This window comes from Ascidiella aspersa, chromosome 1 (genome assembly GCF_963924565.1).
Source record: "Ascidiella aspersa chromosome 1, kaAscAspe10.2, whole genome shotgun sequence".
NCBI lineage: Eukaryota > Metazoa > Chordata > Ascidiacea > Phlebobranchia > Ascidiidae > Ascidiella > Ascidiella aspersa.
The window spans coordinates 18,378,094-18,404,447 of NC_139447.1; the positions used below are offsets into that span (position 1 = coordinate 18,378,094).

General features: G+C 34.7%; 1 protein-coding gene across 1 annotated transcript; it reads right to left on the reverse strand.

The window, feature by feature from the left end:
* Window positions 1-1,134: 1,134 nt before the first annotated feature.
* On the reverse strand, window positions 1,135-25,750 carry LOC146168148 (cation channel sperm-associated protein 2-like). Its single transcript, XM_083386224.1, has 12 exons — window positions 25,707-25,750; window positions 24,567-24,744; window positions 18,648-18,842; window positions 16,159-16,314; window positions 14,098-14,193; window positions 13,895-14,028; window positions 12,641-12,770; window positions 7,773-7,955; window positions 2,826-2,913; window positions 1,757-1,818; window positions 1,575-1,691; window positions 1,135-1,281 (listed from the first exon to the last, which is right to left on the reverse strand). The coding sequence occupies exons 2-12, from the start codon at window positions 24,735-24,737 to the stop codon at window positions 1,135-1,137; spliced, it is 1,479 nt and encodes a 492-aa protein (XP_083242350.1). The 5' UTR covers window positions 24,738-24,744; window positions 25,707-25,750.
* Between the last annotated feature and the right edge of the window lie 604 nt (window positions 25,751-26,354).

Sequence of the window (26,354 nt, forward strand, 5' to 3'; positions counted from 1 at the left end):
TATGTCTTACAAAAAACAAATAGTTCGCAAAATATCGCGTTTATTGTAGCGGTTTAAAGTAAGCAAATTCTCATTTTACAAGATTTTTTTTACGTTGAACGCGGTATGGCACATGGATACATATTTGCTTGAATATCACGCAAATCGAACAATTTCTGCTACAACTTGACTTGAGGTTTTACGTTTGTTAGGGTTTCCGATCGATATATTTCACGATCACGTTTTTTTTAGGTAAAATATGTGTGACGTGTTGGGTTTTAGTCGTTTTATTTCCAATAAACACACAGACACAACATTACCATTTGGTTACATATTACAAAATTATGGGAATTTTAGTTTAGGAAGACAAACATTTAGATGTTTTACAGTCACGCAGATAAATGAGATAATTAATTTATAATAGGCCAATCGATTTAAAGCCGCCTATACACAGGCTATAAGGTCCGACTTTAATTGTTGGGAAGAATTTTAGTTCAGACAGAATCAGAGGCAAACATTCAAACGACGACCAGCGTATTTGCATTTTTACAATTTAGGTTACATGTTCCCGATCACCGCGAAATGCAAAAAAACACAACACTTGTTTTGAAATTTATATTTACAGAACGTGTAGCGCCACGTAGTGTAAGGTTTGGAGGTAATGCTGCATCTTTATAAGGTTTACGTCTGTTAGTGGTCCCAATGGTTACACATATACAACCGAATTTCGTTACGTTGGAGGCCGTTTGCTCGAGCGCCTATAATATAACAAACCTTTCCGACAATAATTTGGCACAAGAAATACGTATTTGCTAACGACAAAAAAAGGCAACAGCTTGGATTAAAAGGCATCAGTTTGGTGGCTTTATACATTTTGAACACGCAAAATCGGGGAATTGTATGTAACATATCGCGCTAATTTCAAAAGGCTGCACAGCATTGTTACAAGTAAATGCAGTATTTAACCTTGGCAACCAAAAAAAGATATGAGTCTGGCTCGGCGAGTATATCTTTAAATTTTTTTAAATATACCAAGTGACTTTGTATACTTGTCATTGAGTGTAAATAAAACTAATGGCGACGTAAGAAACACGATTTACTAGAATACTGCTATATCTTATATTCTGTATTGTTTTTTCCTCTCCATTTCTTTTATCAAAAATGAATTTTAGCAAACACACAGTGACCCCCCCTAAAAAGTCTTAAATCTTGTTGGTCCGATGTTTCCTTAACATTGCAGGGTGGTTTGCGGGTTATGAGGTGATTTTCGTAATCTTCGCGGGCCACACATACACACTTTGGCTAAATGCAAAAACGTAAAGAGTTAATTAAGTAGTTTAACCTGAACATTTTAAACCATAGCCAAACAAATTAAAAACATTTGTTGTTCTCAGATCAATTATTATCTTTGATTAGCCAATCTAATATGATGCAAACATAAGGGTTTGTGAATGATCGAATTAAACAACGTTTCGTGGTCCACAAACAAGGCTATTGCCACACGTTGTAACACAAACCAAAATATATGACCGCATTGCACTGAGGAATGTCGTAACAAATCGTTAAAACTTTGTCGAATTTAAGATAGTACTAACCTCTGAAAAGTGCACAGATGAACCACTGTGAAAAGTTAAAACAGAAAGAGCAGAAGCGTTGTTATTTAATGTCGAGTTTACAAAATTATCTTTGTTTTCTTTTCTTTTGTTGTGAACCTGAAGGAACATGTTATAAAAAAACTGCCTACAAGACAAGTATTTCCCGTCATCAAAAAACTTACCCGTTGAGTATATTCATATTCTTCATTGCACAGTGAATGGGTGTCTTCAAATTTTTCTAAACCTAACATTTTTTAACAAATTACTTAAGTGTCTAATAACTAATAAATGTTGTGAACAACAATCAGGCTTAAAAACATTCAAATCACAAATTGTTGAAACGCACACATATTTAATTATAGCCAGACGTTACTTCTTTATAAAACGACTTTGCGCAAAACACATACTGTCAACCATAATGAAGACGTAAGCTGGGTTTGAGATATAAAACAATCTACCTAAACTGAAGCATCAAAGTTAAAACTTTAAAACAACTAATTATTGACTTTTAAAACAATCCTTTTAATATTTCAAATATTACGTGGCAGAGCTTTCTTTCGCATAAAAACAGTCTCATTAAAATGTTGGTGTAAAATTTAAAATGAAATATTTTTTTCATAATAAAATCAATTAATAAAAAACGCTTCCCATCACCTTGAGTGTATTTAGACGTGATTTAAGTTTAAGCTTTGTGCATAATATCAACCGAAAACAGCAGGTATAAAAATAAGTGTTTGTGCTAATCAGTCAAACTATATTATATATATATATATAAATATCAAGTACAATGGATCAAATCACTAATTATTATCGTAGCATGTATAAATTTACTATTGTTAATTGTGTTAAAAGTACTTTAGTGTGGTAAAATTTATGCCGTTTTAAATGCAAGATATATTCTTATTTTAATTAGCGCCAAACACAAAAGTAACTATTTCATGTATTGGTGTTATGTACGATTTTTGTACTAATTGATAGGCTTCTTTGTATATAAATATAACAAAGGGTGGAGTTACATCAATTGTGTACGAATTCCGCAACAATAGGATATTGCCGCAATTTTGGTTGCTTTATAAAAATATCTACGCACACATTGCTAAACAGAAGTCTCTTTATATCCAGTCATGACCTAAATCCGTGTCTGTAAAATTAAATACTACAGCAACACTTCTTGATTTATGAACAAAATAAAAGAACTCTAGCTTTGCCTAGGCCTAATAGCGATATATAACAATTTTAAAATAAGTCTACCTCTTTCTACTCTTTCATCTTTAGTAAGAATTTCGTCCGCCGTTTCGTCTTTTAAGCCGTTGGCAAATTCCTTTTGGAATTTATCAACCTTTAAAACAATTCGTCCACCATTACGAAAAGTTATAAGTTTTCTTAGAAGAAAAGCTAAAGAAATAAAAGTGTAACCTGTTTCCTTTCTATAGTCTAATAAATAAGTTAACTTAGTACATGTATTTAGTTTGGCTGACAAAACTCGTACGAACTTTATAGGATGTAAAGCGATTTTTTTAGGTATACCAGCATTTCTTTTAAATTTCTTGAAAGTTTTTATTACATTGCCGAAAATAAAAATGTTAAAAATATAATACGTTTTCCGTTAACGGTAAAGAAGCGCTGATCTAGTTCAAAAGACCGCATCAAAACGTAAACAAGTTGGACGTGGAAAGATCATTCGCGCGAAGCGGGAAAATTTTTCGCACTTACGTAGTTAAAATAGTCAAAAAGTATTTAAAATGGACTCGTATCCAGTTTGTCCAAGAGGCGGCGGACCGAATGAATTGCATTGGCGGGTCGCATCCGGCCCGCGGGCCGTAGGTTGCCTACCCCTGTTCTAGACTTTAGGTCTTACAATAGCATCGAATTGGGGCTTTCTGTCGCTTACTGACATCCTCAAACGCTCACAAAGATTAGCATTTGGGAGTCTCGCTCTATGCTTGATTTTTTTGCCAAATTCATCGACACGGACAATTGGTATTTACATGAAAACACTGTAGAAAGTTTATTTTTTCAAGACTACATTGGAAGATCCGCACAAAACGCTGAAAAGATCCGGAACCGGATCGCGATCCGCCATTTGAACATGACCGAGCTAGGCAGTCTAAAACAGGGGTCCGCAAATACTTTTTGGCGCGACCCAAAATAACTAGTACCGAGGTCTCGCGACCCAATTACTTCGAATTTTTTTATTAAAATAGCTTTGCTAAAAAAAACTGTAATTTATTGTGTTTCTCTTCATTAAGACAGATCTATATGTTATGCGTTTTTAAAGAGAAAGGGTTCTGTAACACCACTGGAAAGAAGCCTTGAGTTTTACTACTTTTGAGGTCTCATTCGGATGACAAATATGATTTAGCAACCAATATGGGTGGCAGGCTTGCAGCCCCACCAATTCCCCGCCATAACCCCTTCAACCCGCGTCCGCTATTGTGCTTTCTTGGTGCAATAATTACTGGCAAGGTGTGTAATGATTTTTTGGCGCGAATCACAAAAAATGCCCGACGTCTCATCGCAATCGTTTTAGGAAACTCAACATTATAAGGCTCGCATCTAAGGATTTTTCAGAGGACAATATACATTTTTAAGACAGAGGTCGACAACCTTTACCAAGTCGCGGACCAGACCAAACTCAGCATGTTCTCGGCGTGCCGTTTTAAATTTCACAATTTTTTTTAACAATTTTTTTATAAAAACGTGTGGCCTTTAAGCACTTTAATATAATAACTCTTAATCAGGGACAAACCCAAATGTTTGATGCAGTGACAATAAGTCTAGATGCACTACAACAAGGAAACAACGGGCGAAGCGCGAAAAAATGTTTAAATTGGTAAACCTTTAAATTGAAGGAGAAGTGACGCATTTTCCACACACTAAATAAAATACGAACATATTTCTTATGCTATTTTTGTGAATGTTTATCATTAAATAATACATCAGCGAATTAATTTGGAAAAAATTGATTTTAGAGAGTTTCATGCTACGAAAAATTTCCTACTTATAGTTGCCATGCGCACGTCACCTTTGGTCTGAGAAGACTACATCAAAACGCCAATGTAATTCAAAGTCAAATTTGATACGCGCGGGGAAAAATTTTGTGCAATTTCGTATAGTTAAAACAGTTAAAAAATATTGAGCATGCTGGCCTTGTGTACAGTTTGTGAAAGAGTTTACGGGTAGGATGATTTTCACTGGAGGGCCGGATCCGGCCTGCGGGCCGAAGGTTGCCGACCTCTGTTTTAAGACACGATGTAACGAAGAGAACAACGTGCTTACGACGCTTTGGTTACAGAAACGGGATAAAAAAAATGAAAGAGAGTTTTTAAAAAACATATACCAAGAAGTAAACCCAGATTGCGGTAAGCAGATCAGTTTGGAGTGGTTATGGCAAAAATAGTGCTGGATTGCAAGCGCTCTTTGCCATCACCTGGATCGAACGAACACTCACGACTTTTTATGGGGCTTAGTGTATATATTTCGGGTGACAATTTTAGTCGCGCTCAAAGTAAGGCGGCTCTCTTGTATACAATTCAGTGAACTAATTGAAACAATTCGAAACTGAAAAAAAAAGCCTCTATTTATTAAGGCTTTCGCGACCCAAACTGAATTGGCCCGCGACTCAAATTGGGGTCGCAACCCCGTATTTGCGGACCCCTGGTCTAGAAAAAAACTAGGCTGCGCTGGACTGGGACTGGGGTATACAAATTCTTCAGAAAACCTAAAAAGGTGTACAGTTCAAAAAAGGTCGACAAGCACTGCACTACGCTGTACATAACTGTGAGCTAGTTCTTCTGAAGACATTTTTTGATAAACGATACACGTATAGTATAGGGCTACCATATTTTTAGCACCCAAAAAGAGGACATTCTTTTGCCTGCAAGTAAAACGAAAGTAGAATTGTTACGTTGAGAAAAATGTGCCATATCCACAAGTAATGCATTCAGCTTCGAAATTAATACGTCCTTTTTAAAACAAGGATACTTCTGGCGTAGCTCATCAGTAAACCGAGTTTTCCTCTTTGGCAATATAATTTATAGCTTATTTTACTTTATGGTTATCTAAATTTAAAGAATAATAAAAGAAAAATGAAAGCATCTGCTGAGAACCACCTGTATGCTATAGACCAGTGGTTCTTAACCTTTTTTCAGCCGCGCCCCCTTTGGTAATTTTCCAATGCCATGCGCACCGCTACGAAACGCAATTCGCCATTTTAAATAAAATATCACTGAGACAACTTACAAGAGTGAAAAGTGTTTTCGGTCGCGCGAAGCGCGAAAAAAATTGAGTTTAATTGATTGAATTGGCGCTAAACTGTAAATTCAGGAGGCTTTTCTCATTGGGCACACAACAAATTGCTCGTGCTCGAGCTGATTTTGACAAACGTGTTGTGTGGTGAGTTACTCAGTTCTAAGACTGTGATGTCAAGCGCAAAAATTAAACAATGCGTTATCGCGTTTCAAAAGATGTGACGACACACAATACAACGGCAGTATTGGAGAAACATTATCGATTTGCGCAAAAAATTTTGAGTCCCCCTGTTGCTAGCCTGTTATCTTATATAAAATAGGATTAAAAAATAGTTCGAACGGTGAATGACTTTTATCGTATATATATCTATAATTTAGTTTTGTTCACCCCTAGCATCTATCTACAGATTTTGTTTACCCTTGTCTCATAATATTATACAACTATCTCGTCTATATATAATGGCACAAAATGACTTGGGTTGTTTCTTTGTCACCTGTTCACTGAACAGGTAAAACACCCGGAATATCCGCCCTGCTCGCAAGCTATCATCCATTTCTGACGATTTACCGTTATTCACCCCTTTTGGTTGGTTCAACCCTGCAAAAATTTTATTCACCCTGGGGTGAACCATTCACCTGATTAAGAAACACTGCCTTAGATGATGTGAAAACATGCAATAGTACTCAAAGAGACTTTGTGCTAAAAAAATGAACAAAAGCGGAAAACCCAAGATTTTTTTTCAGTTTCCATGTTAAAGTTGACAAAAATGGAGTTTGTACAGAGATGTAGGAGTGGTGTACAACCCAACAAAACCATTAGAATCATTGCAAAAAAATTAAATATTAACTAGAGCTCGCGCCCCCCTAAGAAACGCTTGGCGCCCCCCGCTTAAGAACCGCTGTTATAGACTAACTAGACAAGCTTCTGTAAGAAATAAGAACATAGCCTACTGTAACACTGATAGTAGGCTAGGCCTAAGAAACTCATACCTTTTGCTTTATTAATGGGTTTTTTTAAGATCTGTTGCCGCTTTTCTGGCGCAATGTTTATAATAACAATCAAGGAGGTAGGGCTGATAGGGCAATTTGTTGGAAAACCTGTTTTAAACCAGCAATTCGGTATGTTTCATGGCTACAGTATTTTTTTGGAAATAAATACAATGTCTCGCCTAAAAGTCTTGTTAAAAGTATAAGCAACTAACTCGAAATGCGAAAAAAGAGGACAATTGGGCATTTTTTAGCGTCCTCGGAGGACCATTCAGTTTTCTTGAAAAAAGAGGACATATGGTAAGCCTAGTAGAGTAGTACACCGTAAGCCTTAGCAAACTAACCGATTCAATCGATCAATGATACAAGCTAGGCAGTCTAGAAGAAAAAACTAGGCTGCGCTGGGGTGTACGACCTTCGGCCATACTGGGATCCTTGCTCTCTAAAATGAGCTACAAAGGCTTAAAACAACAAAGACACTATTGCTGTATGCATCTTCTTATAGAAAAGCTTAATAGCTTAAAAACACGTACCCCCCTAAAGACAAGAAGGAAATGCGAAAGCGTGATTTAAGCAGATTTATTTTCACGTGTAAAGTAGGGATTTGTTACCCTTAATAATTGCTAACAAAAAAGGCTATATTTTCAGCATACCCAGATTTCGCGTCAGCTACTCTATTAAAAACGCCGGGAATTAAACAATTCAAGCGTTAGCCAAAAGTAAGAATAATCAGCATTTCATAGAAGTACCTCCGTACGTAAGCTTTTATGGGCGGCCTGAAAAGCCACGTGGGTAGAATACCAAAGAATATTTGGTGCAGTCGTCAGCGAAATACCATTTTAACATTTTGGAAAACATACAGTGCTTATCGTAAAAAAACCTATTTCCTTAGTTTTTCTAATTAGCTGTTTATTGAAGTTTTGTACAAAATTAGGTTGATCGTAGGCTACCTTTCACCAACCTCAATTTTTGCTTCCTTTTCTGTTTTCTCCCAGTGAAGGTCATTTCGTATGGTTTGAAAGTTATTAACCATAATTCCAGCAAAAATATTCTTAAAAACGAAAGAGCCAACCCATATCCAGGCCATGATAAATATCACCGTAATCGTGGAATCGTATGGCGTCTTCATTACTTTTAACAAATCCTAATACACAAGATAAATATAGTCGCAGTTTACTTTTGGTATATAATTATTGGTTCTTAATTCAATTAGATTTATTTCGTAATAACAAAGCTTTTATAATTTAAGTTTCAAGGTTGAATCTGAGACCCAAAAAATATATGTTATGATAAGCTTAGGGTTTGGAACAACGTGGAGTTACGGTAAGAAAATGTTGAACATTGAATGTGAACTATAAAAAATCACCACATGACAATTTTGTGGACCACTGTGAAAATCAAAATTTGGCGTCCATGACACCAAAGAAGTTGGCAGCTCAAAAATTTACCATATAATTCAGAAGTAAAGAAGATATCGATTGGAAATCTTTAGACATTACCCATAGCAACCTAATCTATACAGCAATGAAACTCTTATAAATATTATTAATGAAATATTAGGTTTTACATTGTGAAAAATAATGTTCAGTTATTACCGACCTTTAAAATAAGCGTGAAGCTCACATAAGACAAAAAATACACGCAGGGTAATAAATCACAAGTTATGCCATACAATACATCTTCAGTGCGGTAATATAAGGTGTTAAACAAAGTAGCGTTCACGAAATAAAATAAATTAAAATGGAAAGAAATCTATAAAGGAAGAACTGTTTGTCTGCCATTCACACCTTGAGAAAAGGCGCCGATGACGTAGTTCATTGCTGAACGACGGAAGATGCATGCAAAACTAGATGGACATAAACAAAAAACATACGTGAGATAAGGAGCGCTGCTTAAAAGAGTTACAAAACAGAGGCGGGCAGCATCTACAGAAAAAGGGGGTAATGTTCTGTTGAGTTTAGAGGTAATTGAAGACGGGGTGGAAAAAACGAAAAGAGTTATGCAATATTATATATTCGGGGCCGAATACACCCGAAACAAAAGTAGCCGATACAAGGGTGGTATTAATGCCCAGCCAAATTAATACACGCGTTACAGTCTTCATGTTCAGACATTCTAGGCCTTAATTGTTCGTCAAACGTCTTGAGACCAATAGTAAAACTAGAGTTAGGTTATTAAGAGACTGCCTGCAAAACGGGGGATCAAGCTCAGGAACTGGTCATAAAATTAAACCTGTCGGATGTTGAATTCGAAGGAAAATATGAAGCAGAATACAACAAAAAGGACTGGCCCAGCATTGCACACATTGTGTGGACATCATCCCAGACACGGACAAGTGAAAGAAACAAAACACCCTAACAACCTCTGGCCAAGCAAACAAATGCTGCCTCTTCTAAATTTTAAATGGGTTTGCTGGAGTTCAGTAGAAAGCTTTTCGGTATGGTTTAACATGTTTTTTAGTCTGCGTGCCCTTAAGTTTACTTAAACGATCGACTTTACGTTTTACAGTGATAAACAACATTATTTTATTTGTCTGCTTATCTGCACGCATTTGTTGAAGTGCAGTTAATAGACCTACCCATTACCCCTAAAAAGACTTTTGCACAACCGACAGAATAGGCAACCCTGATTTAAACAGTATAGTGCTATCTAACGAAGAATTTTTTTTTAATTTATCCTTTTCTGAAAATGATTGAAAACATTTCGGTATTTTCAGAGAGACAAGTGGGTCATTAAATATCTGTGGTAGGTCACTTCATGACCCACGGGTCAGTGGTTCGCCATTCCTGATATATAGCATGGCGGAATAGGAAGTGAAAAAAAGTATGCATGGAAACGAAAGGTTGGCCATCCTCACTAGAGCCTAGCTAGTGGTTCTCAAATTAAAAAAAAAAACGCAACGGTCCCCTAGCAATTTATTAAATCGCTCACGGTCCCCTTAAAAATATACACAAAATAACACGTTGTTTTTATTGGGATTAATGGGACGGGTACAAACTGCGTCGCACGCTCCTCTGCTTTTGAGGTATAAGACCGATTGTGGTCGAAATCTCCACGGAAATTGTAAAACCTTTAACAACTCATTTTATTTGAGCCAAGCAATCGTGAACAGCTTTAAAACCGTGACCGTACAGCCCACAGTGGCAGCGCAGCTAACTGTAAAAACGTAAATTAGCACAACACAGCACTGTGACGTCACAATGCACAATTCAACTTTAAGCATGCAACCACGTGAATGAACATGACGAGCGCAAACACGTTGGAATTAAGTTAGCGTAATGACCCTCTGCGCGTAGCCGTATAGGTCGAGCCTGTGTTTGGCTTTCTTTCTTTTGTCCCACAATTAGGTAGCCTAGTTTGGAAAAGTAAGTTCCCTAAAAATTTATTGCACAGATAATTTTTTTCTTCAGGAGTGCCACGTTGATTGTCTTGTCGACCCAAAAAGGACCGCGGACCCCAGTTTGAGAACCACTGCTCCAGCCGGATTGCCCGACGAGATCACTTTGTTGACGCCAAACTCCACCAAAACACGATTTCAAGCCAACTGATTAGCAAGGACTCGCCTAATTGGTCAGATAGGCTGGAAAACACTTTCAAAGTAATTAATGCTTATATTCAGGTTAAATGTTATTTATGCATAAAATATGCAGCGAACACTGCGAACCTTCCCCTACGGCAATCACTCTGACACCTCCGAGACAAGGTACAGATAGCCTTTGTTCAAACTTGATTTTTTACAGTGCTACTTATCTCCAATATATTTTTTGAGATTTTAGTTTATCTAGACCAGTGCTCAGCAACCTTTTCCCACTTGCGGCACACCTACGAAATATATGTCGATACACAACAGACGATATCAGCAATACCCTGGGCTACAAATAAAAATGAGCGATTTGATAAGAAACGCTCCGAAGGCGCCAAAAAAAATTCTGTATTACATTCCGTTATTTTCTCATTTTCCGTGTTTGACTGATGAGTGTATGATTAAAGAACAGAGGGCTTTTTATAGCATTCAAAAATGGAACGTGACATTGGTGCTTTGTATTTTTTGCTTAATTTTTTTTTTGAAACAGCTGCCAAGACTAGTTATACCATCATAAAATGCCAATAATATACCTATATGATATTTCATGGGTTTAATGCGTATGGTTAATCTTCCTTTTCGCTTTGGTGTAAAGTTTGAAAACAATTGTTATATATTTCCTCCTGGTATAGAGTGAGTTGAAAATATTTTCATTTTCGGTGGTAGAAAATAACTTGGTGACATGTAGATTTTTCACGTTAAGTCGGCTGATTAATAAAAAGTGCCCTTAAAAAGTAACACACCTCCAGCATGTTGCGGCACACCTAGAATGCTCTCGCGAGACACTAGTGTGCCACGGCACACTGGTTGCAGAGCACTGATCTAGACCGAAACTTATTAATGCGGCGTAAATATAATCCTAACCGACAGTGTCAAGCGCTTTATAAATGTTCAAAGGAAGTATAGAGCTTGGTATTTTATAAAATTTAAAGGAATTTATAATATCTAGAAGTAAGCGAAGATTGCCTAAGTTTATTAGCAATATATCCCCCCTGCATAAACCCATTTTGCCCCTTACTGATTAGATACAAAAAAATTTTTTTAAACGATGACATACGCGCTGAAAAAGTTTGCGTATTCTAGGTAAAGTTGGAAAAAATATATATATATATTTATTTGGGGGCCCGGTAATTACAATTTTCTAAAAAAATTATCAGCCTTAATGTTTTCAATGTTAGTTTAGGGTTTATAAAAAAAAATGCATAAACATATGCATGAGTGTGCTAAAGTTAACAACAATGTATACATAGATGTAAATTACAGAACTCAACAAATTAACAACTCTCAACACTGGTGGGTGGGCAGTGTTTTGACGGCAGTTGAAACCCGGCATTAGACTCGATTAAGTCTCATAAAAACTATTAGATAAACGTCAAGAAGCAACAGTCTCTTTGTAATTGGTTTGCTTCGCGAAACACACTCGCTGTTCACAAAAATGCCACTTAGATACAAACTACGAAGAGACTGTTGCTTCTTGACGTTGAGTAACAAAGTCTAGCCAGTCGATAATTTTTGTCATATTATTTATACGCCAAAAGAGACATAATTCTGTACAATATTTTTTTTAAATACTGCCAAACTAAGGTCGGTCTATATTTAGTAAATTTAAAAACACTAAAATTAAAAAAAGTATTAATATTCAGTACTAATATTTTCATAGAATTTCAATTCAAAACTTTATCCCAGGTTGAAACTAGATTGTTTGGTGATGCAAAAAAAGCCTTCCCAGCAACTTAATAAAACAAATCAATGGGAAAGGAGGGTTTATGTGGGAAAAAAATGAATAATATTCATAACCAATTGCGTTAACTTTTAAACATCTCCACCTTGCTTAATGTAAATGAGAATAGAAATAAAGTTTTTAATGTCAGTTTGGTCTGGTGTACGCTGTAAAAACACATGAAAACATTACACAGTGAACTTTCGAGTCGTCTACTTTCCTTTGGTGTTCATGACAGGAGTTGCTAAATCCGGTGTTCACAACATGGGTTTTCAAAGCCATTATTCATATTGTCGCTCAATTTCTTATGTTTCATAGTGACTAATCTTTCACTGCTTTCACCGTTTCATAGAATGATTTTTTTATTAGGCTAGGCTTTTCAGATTAATATAAGCAGTACATAATTAATACAATAAGGAGCCTAAAATGTAAATGTTTGCCAGTTAGGTCTTTCAAAAGATTCCTTTACACCCTTGATGATATTTACTATATCAACAATCAAACCTAAAATGTTTATAAAAATTACCATAAGTGTATCCAACCAATGATCCAACGTCATCAATTGAAATAAAGTTGCAAATGACCACAGAATTCCCGAAAAAGCCTTTTGGTAAGTTAGTTGCATATTCTGTGATTCTCCATCAAATTTTGTGTACCTTAATAAAATACAGTAAAACAATTGGTCTACATTTAATTAATAAGGAACCAAAACATGCTTTTTCAGTGCAGGTTAAAGAGCCATAAAAGTCTGACAAAACCAAATATAAACTAGATTTGAATGATGGTTTGCAAAACCTTAACCATTATTTTCAAGATGTTGGAGAGTCTAAATTGTATACTTAAAGTCATAAATACAACATATTTAAAGTTGGCATATTTAAAGTTACACTATAAACCAGAAATGTATCAGTAAAGGAGCAAAGACCAATAATTTGTGCTAGCGACATTCCCCTAGCGAACTAGTCAAATTTATGATGTCACAATTACTCTTGTTTTATTGGTTGAAGCTCAAGTCTAATTAAATTGTCTCTAATAACTTATCCACTTGACAAATTCAGAGAAAAAGAAGATAATATCATAAGTTCATAACATACATGAAAAAAATCATTTTATACAATATTTTCATTTTAGATTACTTTTATGTATATTTAAATCAAACTATTGCTTAGGGAGGCTGCTTCGAGGCTTATTTGTGTTTGTTCGGCACACTATTTTTGTAAATAGGGTAACTTAATGTTGGCTTTGACAAGTAAAACATAAAGTTTAATACAACAAAAACAAGTTTTATCAATAAAAATAGTAAGTGACATAATCAAAAACTTCAACTTGCAGTACCTGAAAAGGAATTTGTTTGTGAGATTTACAAACAAAGCGCTCATGAAATGACAAGTGACACAAGTCCTTTACAAATTGTCCCAAACTTTGGTAAATGTATTTGATAAAAACTAAATGTTATTTGTCTGTCATTTGTTATGTAGCTTCAAACAACAAAACAATATTGCGGGCCACATTGGCATCTAAATGAAGTTTAAAAGAATTTAATTAGTTTAATTTATCCAGGTAAATGGCGAATTTTGATTTCAATACATTGCCATCATAAAGGACTTCATTGTTGGTTGCCTTTCACTCTGTACACTTGCACCTTTACTTTGCATGTTTTAACCATTTTTTTATTCTTACTGTGACCTGATGAATCACGGTTGTGTGAAAGATAGTACAATTTGTCAACAGTGACTTGGTTTCAGTTTTTAAGTACTTCATGTTATCCTAAAAAACTTACCTATCAAATATTACTTCTCCCATCAATGCAAACATCCACATGAACAATGCTAAAAGTAATAAAATAAATGACATTGCGCTAAATGCCTTGGATACACTCATCAGTATTATTCTAGCTTGCTCAAATCGCGAAACCTGACAAAATATTTAAACCATTAATGAAATTATAATTTTAAACAAAAACAACAATTTTTCACAACAAACCATTTTAAGTAATCTTGTTATCCTCAACACCCTTAGAAAACTTAAGCTGTACATCAACCCTGAGTTGCTAATGTCACTGTTGAACCAGCCAATTAACTAGGAAACATAGAAATAAAAAAAAAATTAAGAGTTTATTATTCTTGTTGTACACTGGGGTTAGACTGTGACATTTAACTAGTTGTGTAATTGCATGCCCATTAATTGTATAGATATGAATATCCAACATTAATTGTGAAAACCCATACGTCACAATAACTTTTGTAAGCTATCAAACAATAAAAATTTGTGACTAAGTTAGCCCTATCATTATTTATTTGTAGGCAAACAAAGAAACTGTTAAAGCAGTGATTAAGAAGCTTCATAAAACAGTAGTAGTTTTTATTTAGTTTTTAGGTATGGACTGTAATATGGTTAAGGTATGGCTATTTTTGAACTGGTAGTAGCCTTGATAGAGAGTTCTCCTAACTTTCCATGATTTAGGAGTCTTAATATTAACTCAACTTTATATTGATTGCTGTTCTTTAATGACATGATCTAACTAATTCTGAGAAGGATGTAAGCTCTGCTAACTGATTCTTAGAGCTTTGACATCTGCTACACTATTAAACTGTTTTCAAGGTGATTTTATTAGCTCCATGATACACTTGGTGTGTTCTGCTTTTATGCTGACCTGTGCGTTGGTTGTATCCAAAATGGTTTTAAGTAACCGCCAAAATATGGTTTCTTGATTTAAATTATATTTTGGCATTTTGTATATTATTTAATTTTCTAGTTTTATTTTATCCTGTTTTGCAGCCTTTTTACAGGTCTCTGTGCATATCTTTTTGCCATTTGTCAAATCTATGACAATTTTGAAATATGGCTATTGTATGTAACACCTTTTAAAACTAGATAAACACATTTTACTATTTCTTTGTGCTTAGCATAAACTTTTTGATTGGTTTCAAGCAGCTGTGAAGTCAATAGCACTAACAACATGTTTGTCAATATCAGCCTGATAAAAGCCAATATATGTGCAACTTCTTACCCGATCCGTTAGAAATTAGTGCATTTCTAAGCAAAAAGGTCTACGATAATTAGTGCATCCAAAGGATCAAAAAGTCCGACTTTTAGACTTTGAGGTCTCGGACAATGCACTAATTTGACTTAACAATGTGCTTAAAAAGATTAAGTTTAATAATACTTGACCTACCTAAACCCAAACGCTAACCAGTACCCTAACCCAAATAATGTGCATTGAATTAATAATTACATAAACGCTTTAGGCTCCAATACCTCAATTTTTGACGTAACAATCCTATGGTACCATAGACGAGAAACTATCTTATGCCCACCCGAGTTTGAGCTTTTTCACCAGCATTCAAATAATTATTACATTAATGCACATTATTTGGGTTAGGGTTTGGGTTACCGTTTGGGTGGGTCAAGTGTTATTAATGCCATCTCACACTTTTTGTAATCTTTTGAGAATGTTGAACGAATATTTTCAATTTATCTACGCCGGGAGTTTACCTAAAGGTCCAAATTAGTGCATCGCCAGGACCTCAAGGTTTAAAAGTCTAGACTTTTCTGCCATTGGATGCCCTAATTGTCGTAGACCTTTTTGCTTAGAAATGCACTAATTTCAGATCGGGTGAACTTTTTGTGTGGTCAATGTGTAATGTCTACAAATTAAAGTTTAGCCCATTAAACATCATATATGCCATTTTTTGCACTTAGCATGATTAGCAATTGGATTTAGTATTTATTATAGCCTCACGGATATGTAATCAAAAGCATTGAATTGCTTTAGTATGATACTTATTTAATATCAGAGGAAGGGTCGCAGGACATAGGACAATTACAAAAGAAGCACAATAGAAAATTGATTCAGAACCACTGCTTTGGACGATTCATGTAAGGGAATTCATTATGTTTAATATAATCCAATATATTCATTCGATAAATATTTTCCAGTGAAACACAAAACTGGTAAATTTGCCTATAGCTTAAAATATTAATATAATTGCTCACTTAATTATTTTTTTAAATTTATAGTATAGTCTGAAAGTATGGAAATACCTCTGGAAGTATAGAAATAAAAGTTATGTAGAAGTCCAATTCATTCCATCCATTTTTCCAAAATGTTTTAAAATCATCTATCCACTTCAATACTATTTCAGCTATAAAAATCCATAGGCAGCAGTAATCGCATGTTCGAACTATTCGTACAATATCCTGTGAATGCATATACACACAGCAAATATTGATATATATACATATGTAAGGACATTTGTTGCCTTACCAATCGAATATAAAAAAACACATGCGCTTCTGTGAAGTTTATAAAATGTTCTTCGCTACTTGTATTTTATAATGGATTAAGACTTTTGATTGAGTATTTAATCTTTTGCTACCAAAATCACTTTGTCTTTTCGTTTATTTTTTAAGACATTGCTGGATTTCTTCCTTGTGTTTTATCCTGTGTTTTAAAAACATTTCTGGAGGCTGATAAAGAGCATTTATGGTGTCTTTTTAAAGAAACTATTTCTTATTTTTATTCGCATGTAGCACAAAAAGGTAATCCTGGCACTTACTTATTATTTGGTCACACACAGCTGGGTACTATTTTTATTGAACAAAGCTTGAATAGAACTAATTTCATTTTTGGGTCGTCCATAGCTAAAATAAAACTAATTTTGTTGTATGTGGCTTGAATAAAACTAACTTTGAGCACTTTTTTTGCTCATTTGTAGTTTGTGTAACAGTAATTTGTGAATTCTTTTGTTAGTATATCTCTTATAATAAATGGCAAAGTCCACCCAATGGTCGCCATAGGCTCGATTAAAGACTATATTTTTTGGTCGTAACTTTTTTAGGCTGAGAATATATGCATGCGTAGATTAACCCAGACACACCACCTGTATTGCTTACAGAGCATCTTGTCTAACCCGTAAATTTATAAATATAATATGTAATAAAAATTAGTTTCAAATCTCTTTATTTGGAGTATAGCGCTCGCTTAAGGCGCGTTTTCGCTCGATGATTTGTGCAACATACTTTGGTAGCAGCGAAACTTGTGTCGCCAAATGTAGCGCGATTCAACTGCCCAATAGACAAAGAAATTATCAGGCCCCATGCAGCGGTTTACCAGTATGCAATTTTTACACAATTACTGGCTGGTCATTTAGTCCATCCATGTAGGACACAGCACACAACATTGCTTTTTTCCGTAGCCCGGGCAAAATATTTTAGAAATTAGACCGATAAAGACATTTTTTGGTGGAACATGGCTCAAATAAAACTAGTTTGGGCATTTTTTTTTTGTCTGTACGTTGCTCAGATAAAACTAATTTGAGCACTTTTTTGGTCAGAAGTAGACAGTTTAAACTAGTCTGTACATAGCTCCAATAAAACTAATTTTGGCACTTTTTTGGTCGTACATAGCTCGAATAAAACTAATTTGGGCACTTTTTTGGTCGTACATAGCTCAAATAAAACTAATTTGGGCGATTTTTGTTTTACAATAGGCTCAACGTAAGCGCAAAAAACACATCACAAGTTTCGAAATTCATTGTTACCAAACTGGTGCAAGGTTTCAAATAAAGACCTACGTTTAAAACTTTAGCCAGAGTTCACAAAATATCCTGCTTACTGTTGCAGTTTAAACATAAAGCAATTCACTTTTTCAAATGGGACGTTGCTTTTGAGTAAGTGTAAAAATCAAATTAAAGTTAACACATTTGCGAAGTTAAGAGTTTCATGCTTCGTGTTTTTAAAACAATGTGGAATTATAAAGCGTCTTAAATAAATTTGAGGATTAGCTGGAAAAAATTAGTCTCTTTCTATGATAGAAAGACGGAGCAACGAGCTCGCGTCTCAAGCAAGTGTCGTTACTCTTCGACATGGTAATACCAATTTCACTTTTAAATTATCACGGGTTGAAAGAGGATTTAATTCTTGCAGTAAGTTTGCCCACACAAAATTTGATAGAGGTTACAAAATATGGTGTTTAGTGCAGACGCCATGCAGATAAGTCTGATAATTAAACATGCCATACCATTAATGCCGCTTTCACACAGTCTGTAAAGAGTTACTCTGATTGTTGGAAAGCATTAAGTTAACCAATTTCAGACACACTTAGCGTCAAACAGAATAGGGAGGAGCAGCGTATTTGCTTTTTACAGTGTAGGCTTAACCCCTTTCGATCGCTGCATGACGCATAAAAATCACATAATAAAATTTCTATTTAGTGACCTGTATTGCAAACGTTTAGGCATAAGTCAAATGTTATGCGGTTAGAAAAAATAGTTTTGCATTATTTATGCCTTTGACGAAAATCTTATGATATCCATTAATTTTGAGTCTTTTTAAAACCTAAAATACGACACCGAAGGTATTAAATGACTGAATTACCCTTGCAAAATATGATCAAGTGGGCTACAGGAGACATTTGGCATTTAAAATCTGTAAATAAACATTTAAAAGCAGAAAACGTGATTAGTGGAAACACTGTGATTAGTGGAAAACACTGTTTTAAAACATGGTAAAGGCTTATTGCTCTCACTTACACTATATCCTTCTGATGCTTCTTGTATTTCTGCATCAACAAGCAATAGCACTGCATTGACAAGAATGAGCACTAGCATAAAATTTTGAAACCAATTGCTCTCCACCACCCAGTTGGCCCACATGTCAAGAGGGGGGTACGTTGTTTCACGGCATTTAATGCGTTTCCAACGCCTTTCTTGCTTTGACACAGCATTCTACAACAAAGGGTAAATTCTATCCTGGGCAGTGTTTTTATAAGGTGTTTTGGGGGACCGAAACGGTCCCCCAAATTTCTCCAGCGGTTTCCCAAAAAATAAGAAATAATCCGTTTAAGCAAATACGGCTATTTTTTGGTATTTAAATGAAACACTTACGGTTTCTTAAAACTACTTAGCGGTCACCCAAACCAAACCTTAAAAAAACCTGATCCTGGGTATCACTAGTTTGGTTAAAAAAATCTGGAATAAAACCTAATTTTAATTTATTTAAAGAGCTTCTATAAAGACCAAGTGTATATATATGTTTAAATAATAAGATTGCAATTTGGGGATCATATTCAATAAGTTCTCCTGGTTTGTTTAGGAATTTGTTTGTAAATACATTGTGAAGTTTTTAAAAAGCCTTGTAAAAAGAGTAAACCAAATGCTGTTGTGAACGACTGTGCCAATCTAGCTTAAGTTGGCAACTTCATATTCCTTGCAGGAACTTTGGCTAAAAGTGCATTTCTTTTATCTAAGGTGACTCTAATAGTTAATTGCTAGAACTTTTTTTGGAAAAATGCTAGAGCATTGGTGCCCCATTTGGTGATTAATTAAGAATAACAAAAGCAAATTGATTTTATGGATTACATATAAGTGAGACAATATAAAAATACAAAAATTCATTCCTAATAAGGCCAACCGCTAAAAATGGGTTTGTTTAGTTAGATTTGGGTAAACTTCAATTCGGACAACATTTCACATTGGGTATACAACAAATTGCTCAGGCTTGATACATAGACTTTTATATATCTGATTTTAAAAAACATTTTGTTAGTGAATTGACTTGTTAGTTCTAAGGCTGCACAGAAACCACATAAAAACGTCGCCAAGTTTAAAATTGAACATTGTGTTAACCATGTTTCAAAAGTTGTGAAGATACTCAATACTATATTGCCAAACATTATAAAGTCACACAAAAAAGATTTAGGTCCCTGTGATTTTATGTTGCTTTGTACAAAAAAGAATTAAATTAGATTGGGAAGGGGGGTCCCTTTTAAACATGTATCTAAGTTTCCAAAACTATAATTTGAATGGGGATGATAGACTTTTGATGCTATGTGTTTTTTAATAGACAGAATAGACATGGAATCGTATCGACAAAGACTTTGTGCTAAAATAAGCCAACAAAACTAGAAAATAAAAGATGCTTGCTAACAGTGACATTTTTTGCAGTTGTGTTGTTAAAATAGGCAAAAAACACATTTTGTGCAGGTGGTAACATGGTGCTCAACCCGTTCATCAACTATTTATACCAGGGATGGCGAACCTTTTCATCGCGCGGGTCACAAACACAACCTTAATCCTTACAAAATGCACAAGTGGGTTATATATTTAATTTGCTAATTTTATGCGAAACTTTGCTGCTGCAAGCGTCGTTTTAAGTGTTATTGTCTGGATTGGTAATTCAAGGTTTTTGAATGATTTCCAAATTCCCATTCCTACAAATATTAAGAAGCTAAATATAGTTAACAAATGCTGCATCAATTTTTAAGGGATTACAACAGTTCAGCAGAAAGCTTTTTAGCATGGTTTATTGGTTTAGCCAGGGTTTTTAGAACTTTTAGTCTGCAAACTCTTAATTTCCTTGAAAAGATTGCCACCCTTTACGTTTTACAGCGATAAACAAAATGCTTTTAGTTGTCTGCTTTTCTGCACGCATTTGTTGAAGTGCAGTTAATGTAGGCCTACCAGTCACCCTAAAACGCTTTTACACGACCCGCAGGTTTGCCAGCCCCGATTTAAACAGTATATAGTGCTATCTAACGAAGATCTGTTTTTTTACATTTATCCTTTCATGAAAATTATTGAAACAAATTGGCATTTCTAAAGAGACAAGTGGGTCATTAAAAATCTGTGGTGGGTCATTTCGTGACCCGCGGGACAGTGGTTCGCCATCCCTGATTTATACCATATTGTTGTGACTAAACACAGTCCAAATCTGTCTTAAAGAAGCAAATGTAATCCAAAAAACACGTAACTATTAAAACAGAGTAGCCCAAAAGCTTGCAAATCATTAAATAATGAACCATTTCTTCAGTTATTAACAACACATAACTTTTTTTTATGTAAAGCATAGGACAGCATATAAGCAAAACATAAAACCAAGCACACAGTTATATTAAGTAGAATACCAATGCAATGTTCTTTAAAATCATGAAATTTGTTTACAAAGTACATGTTATGCTGCCTAAATTTGCATCTTAAACAGCTTTTGTGACAATTTTAAACATATTTAAAAGTGTTTGAAGGGTCTCTTTAAAGCATTAAATATTTACAGTTTGTTGGAGATTTTTTATGTCTATGTAAAGGGTGTTTAACTGGCGGTAAATTTAGCGAGCAAAATATGTGTGTTACGGTTTCAAAGACTGTAACAAGAATATTTTGAATTGTTAAAGCAAGTCAACCACTCTCTTTAATAAGATATTTTATAATTATATGGTTAGTTACATTGTTTTTTTGCTTCACAATAGTGTCAATTTTGTCCATGTATGTATTTTAAAACCTAATTTTAGCTAACTTGTTTGCCTAACTAAGTTTGTGGCAACAGAAGTGTAATTTTTCATTTTAATGGAGTTGATGGGTCTACATTTCCAGTCGCATAAAGGATTTTGAATTTTATTATGAAATAAAAAAAAAAATTTACAAAATCTGTTTTTTTTACCCTGACTAAGGGTCAAAAAAACAACGTGGTGGTAATAAAACAAGTGTACTTTACAACCATTTATAACCGTTTATAGGAGCAGGTTTGCTTTAAATAGAAAATCAAAGATACTCTATCAGTCTATCATAGCCACAACAATAGACAATTTTCATGATTTTACCTTTATTGTAAAGAGAAGTTAAAATACAAAACCAATCAGCGATTATAGTGTCACCTCAACAACTTTGCCAACATTGTGTTTTGCTGGAAATGCGGGAGGGTTATCGCTAAAGCAGCTGTTCAAAACTTCACTACGGAGTGCGGCGGATTATGTAAAAGGGACAACATTGTTGAAAGATTATGAGTTGCTTGAATATCATCAAACAGCAACCATAAAAGCTGAGTCATTTCTTCAGGCCTTAGAGAGGGGAGATGTTTTAGAACAAATGGATAGAGATCAACAATGATTGCTTCATGAAAACAAGAACTTTCTTGTCCCTGTTGTAGAGAGCATAGTATTCTGTGGCATTCCCCTTTGCGGTCATCGCGATTTTGTCACCTCACTACTCCTGCAAACTTTCGAACTGCAGAAAACGAAGGCAATTTCCGCGCACTTTTAAGATTTCGAACATAGGCAGGCGACACTTCAGTCACAGAACATTTGACTCAATTCAGCCACGCTGCCATATATTACAGTCCACAAATACAGAATATGATTATTAATATTGTGATGTTATATGTCAAAAAATAATGCTATGAGTCAAGAAGTCAGTTTATTTTAACGTTTTAGCTGACGAAACTAGCAACGTTTCTGAGATCGAGCAACTCTCGCTATCTGTTTGATATGTTGATGATGGGGAAGAGATACACAATAGGACTTTGGGGGTTCCTGCAAGCAGAAGATTTGACAGGGGACAATAATGAACTAAATTGGCTCTTAATTTTCGGCAAATCAAACAAATCAATGATGGCATTAAAAATCGTCAGTGAAATTTTTGTATTCTTTAATTCAAGTCCCAAGCGTGCAGCAATACTATCCAGAAGCATCAAGACACTCTTCCTGAAATCAAAACACAACTAAACGAAAATCGATTTGCGAAACATGATGGGTCAAGTGACATAATGCAGTCTTGCTGTTTAAGAAAGATTTTACTCTCTCAGTGAATTGGAAACAACAGCTGACACAAACTTGCAAGACAAGGCAGCTTTGCTCAGAAAGGGATCAATGAATTTTGAGTTTGTTGTGGCTGTATCTGTTGTGAGCATTACCAGCAGGCTCATGGTGGGTTTGTCAAAGGCACTTCAACGCAAATCGATACACTTTGGTCTTGTTGCAGTGAGGTCAGAATGTACCAAAATGGTATAGCATCGTTTCTGGAAAACATAAATAAACAGGAATTTTGTTGCATTCTTGCCAAAGCAGTAAAGACAGCTGAAGCATACAAAATGGATATTAGGGCCATGGCCGGCCAAGAAGCCATCATCGATAGATCACAAGTGCAAGCATAGGCGCCAAACTTTCAAAGTCCCAGGGAGTTTTTTGAACCAGTCCTTAAAAAAGGGGGTCCTGAAATTTCAACTTAGGGAATTTCCCTGTTTTCCGTCTGCCGTTAATGAATAATTACATCATAAAATAGTGATGTAATGACGTCATAAAAAAAACGCAAAACGAACATCAGCAGCACAGTTTCCCAAAGTTTCATGTACAAACGAACACTTTCGTTGATGGTTCCCATGTAGGCTAATTCATGAAAGTCGCGCATACTGTTAGTAAATCACGATTGTGCTACTATTGGTGTACATTTCGCTAGATTTAATATAGTGTTCACAGATGTGGCGTTGCACACTAATTGCATAGAAACGTGGTCGAATTCCAGGGCGTTTTGACGCCCTGCAAGAAATCCAGGGCGTCAAAAAACGCTCTGCACACCCACGTTCGGCGCCTATGAGTGAAGTACTAAACAGAAGTGTATGTTCGGTTCTTGCAAGCTACACTTTCTTCACTTGCCTCACGCTTCAGCGATGTTTTTCAAAGAGTAGTCAAACTGAATCATAACATACTGTGTTTTTCAGGTAAGTTGTACAGCAATCATAATATAGTTCCGTATTAAAATAATTTCAGATGTTACCAAGTTCTATGTGTATTAAGTGAACTACAAGCTTCATGTAAAGATGACTCAACCGCACAGTTCAGTGAGTTGTTTCGTCTGTATGCAAGCAACATAAATTACCTCGCAACCCTCAATGAGTTGGAGAGATGGAATATGAAGTGGATGACTGGCGAAGTGTCTCAATTACAAACAACAATCCAAGAATGTTGGGGCCATGAAAAAGAAATGTTTTTTTCCAAACTTGTGGAAACTGATCCGAGTAAGTTATTTATTGTTTTTTTTTTTACTGTTTCGTCTTTCGAGTTTTCCAAATTAAATTTTGTGTTGCAGATTGCAATGAATCCTGTTACAACTGAGACGGCCGAGCACTTCTTTTCGAGATTGAGACTAATAAAAACATTCAATAGAGCAACCTGAGCGAAGACCGCTTGTATGGCTTAAAGCTTATGAATGTACATGATATTAACTATTTCGTTGATGATATTATACAGGAATTCATATCAAAAAAATCGAGAAGAATACATAATTTTGTTTAAAATGCATGTTGCTGCAGCTTAACGCCTGTTTTCTCAGTTGTTTGGAAGTCTGTTTGTTTCACCAATAAAATATCGTTATCAGGTATGTTTAAGATAACTTGAGTAGGTGACAGACGAATTGCTTAATGAAACATCGATAACGAGCGGTGAATAACGGCGATAATAAGCACAGACGTGTTTTCCATGCCAGGTGCAAATGGTGCCAGTGTGACATCGCAGTAATTTTCGTTATGTGATTATTGTTTACTGAGATTTCAAAGTGGGGTGCCAAAACTCCTAGACAACCCCCCATGCTATGCCCCTGAACATGAGAATATGCTCTGCAGCTCATACTTTGATAAGAACGTTATACAAATATAGTTATGTCATAACAATTTTTTATTCAACTTACTTTTAACTTTGAAATTACACTAAACTTGACAAGAGCATAAGGGTTTTCAGATAGTATCTTGTTACGCTTTTTCTTGTTTTCAATATCTTCAGGATGATATTTAGGTGCTTCCAGTCCTTGTTCCATTTCATTTAGATTTTCCAGAAGGCGAAAATCTCTGATCAAGCGCATCCTAAACCTGAAACAGTTTGACAGTCGACAATGTATTTTTTTACTAACGACAATAAGAAAACATTTCATTTATTAGCTAGGTTTAGAGTTAAAACAAACTGTTAACATGAGCACCACAAAAAAAACTTACCACAACAACCACTAATTCTGGAGCTTGCTTTAATACCAAAAATACTTTTGGTTGTTTTGTTGCAGTAATTACTTAACGATGCCTTTGTCTAACACAAAGCAATTTTTTACATACTCAAAATTAAAAAAGAGTAATCTTGCCAATATGGAGATTGTAAATACTATAAAGCACCATAATGACACTTTTAGTTTTATTAGACATATGACTTGGTATTCCATGGCACGAATCAATCTTTAAAAAATTCTAATAGGAAAAAAACATGTGTGGTAGTATTTTCCAAAAAAACTAAATTTCTTAATTCAGTTGGTTCGCAACATTTTACTTATTATGCTAAACATTTACGGAAAACATACTAACATACCCAATTTATTGATCAAATTTGATCCCCATCTTAATCTTTTATCAAAAAGTGTTTGTCAATATGAATACATTAAAACAAACATTAGGAACACTGGTCTTTAAAATTTCCTATTTTATAGACCAACAAAATTAATTCCTGCTGCAATAAAAGGGTTCTTCTGACAGTTTTTTTTATTTAGCACTGCTGTTACACCTACATATACAGGTAATTTTCTTGGGGTCAAAAACTGTAGTCAACAGACTGTATATTATACACACAAAAACACTAAGTTTAAACAATGCACATTATATAATAAAGGCTATGCCTAAAAAAATATTTATATAATAATTGCTTAATGTTTGGCAACAACAGTCTATCAAAAAAAATTATTGATATTAAACACAATTTAAAATATTTTTTACACAGTCCATGGCATTTAGATTTTATGTAAATTGTTTAATGTTAACCACCCTCTTATTGGGATTTTTTCTCGCTATACCTTTCAGCATGAGTAGTAAGAATTTCTGTTGGGCGATTTTTTGCTTTTAATATCCTCTCGGGTCCTGATTTTCCATCCTGTACAATAAATAAACATTCTAAAAAATTTTGATGATATTTTCATGAAGTAAGTTAAATGCTGTTCTGTACATATTACATTCTTTTTATACAAATATAAAAATAGCAATAGAAGAAATTACCTAAACTTTTGTGGTCATATCTTGCATTAAAAAACAAAGTGATTTTACCATGAGTAAACTTTAAGCTCATTTTTGCATATTTTATAGCTAGAAATTTTTTTAATTGACTATGTCAAAATTATATTATTAAATTAAGACTTATTGTGGAACTTTAATCCGATAAAATATCCAATTGCAAACGCAAAAAAAGAGTTCTGCACACATAATATTGCATAACAGCACGTTACAGTACCAGCAGTAATGCTAACAACTTGGCAACTCGGCTAAAAATCAACCAAAAAACATAGAAACTGATCTAATTTTTTTAAACATCTATCTCCCAAAAAACTTTGGTTGTTTCCACACATGTTCAAATCACTTCTGAAAAAGTATACTCAATTTCTAACATAGTATTGTCATGTGTTTGGAGTTTTACATTGATAAGCAGCGATTAAGTATTGGTTTATTGA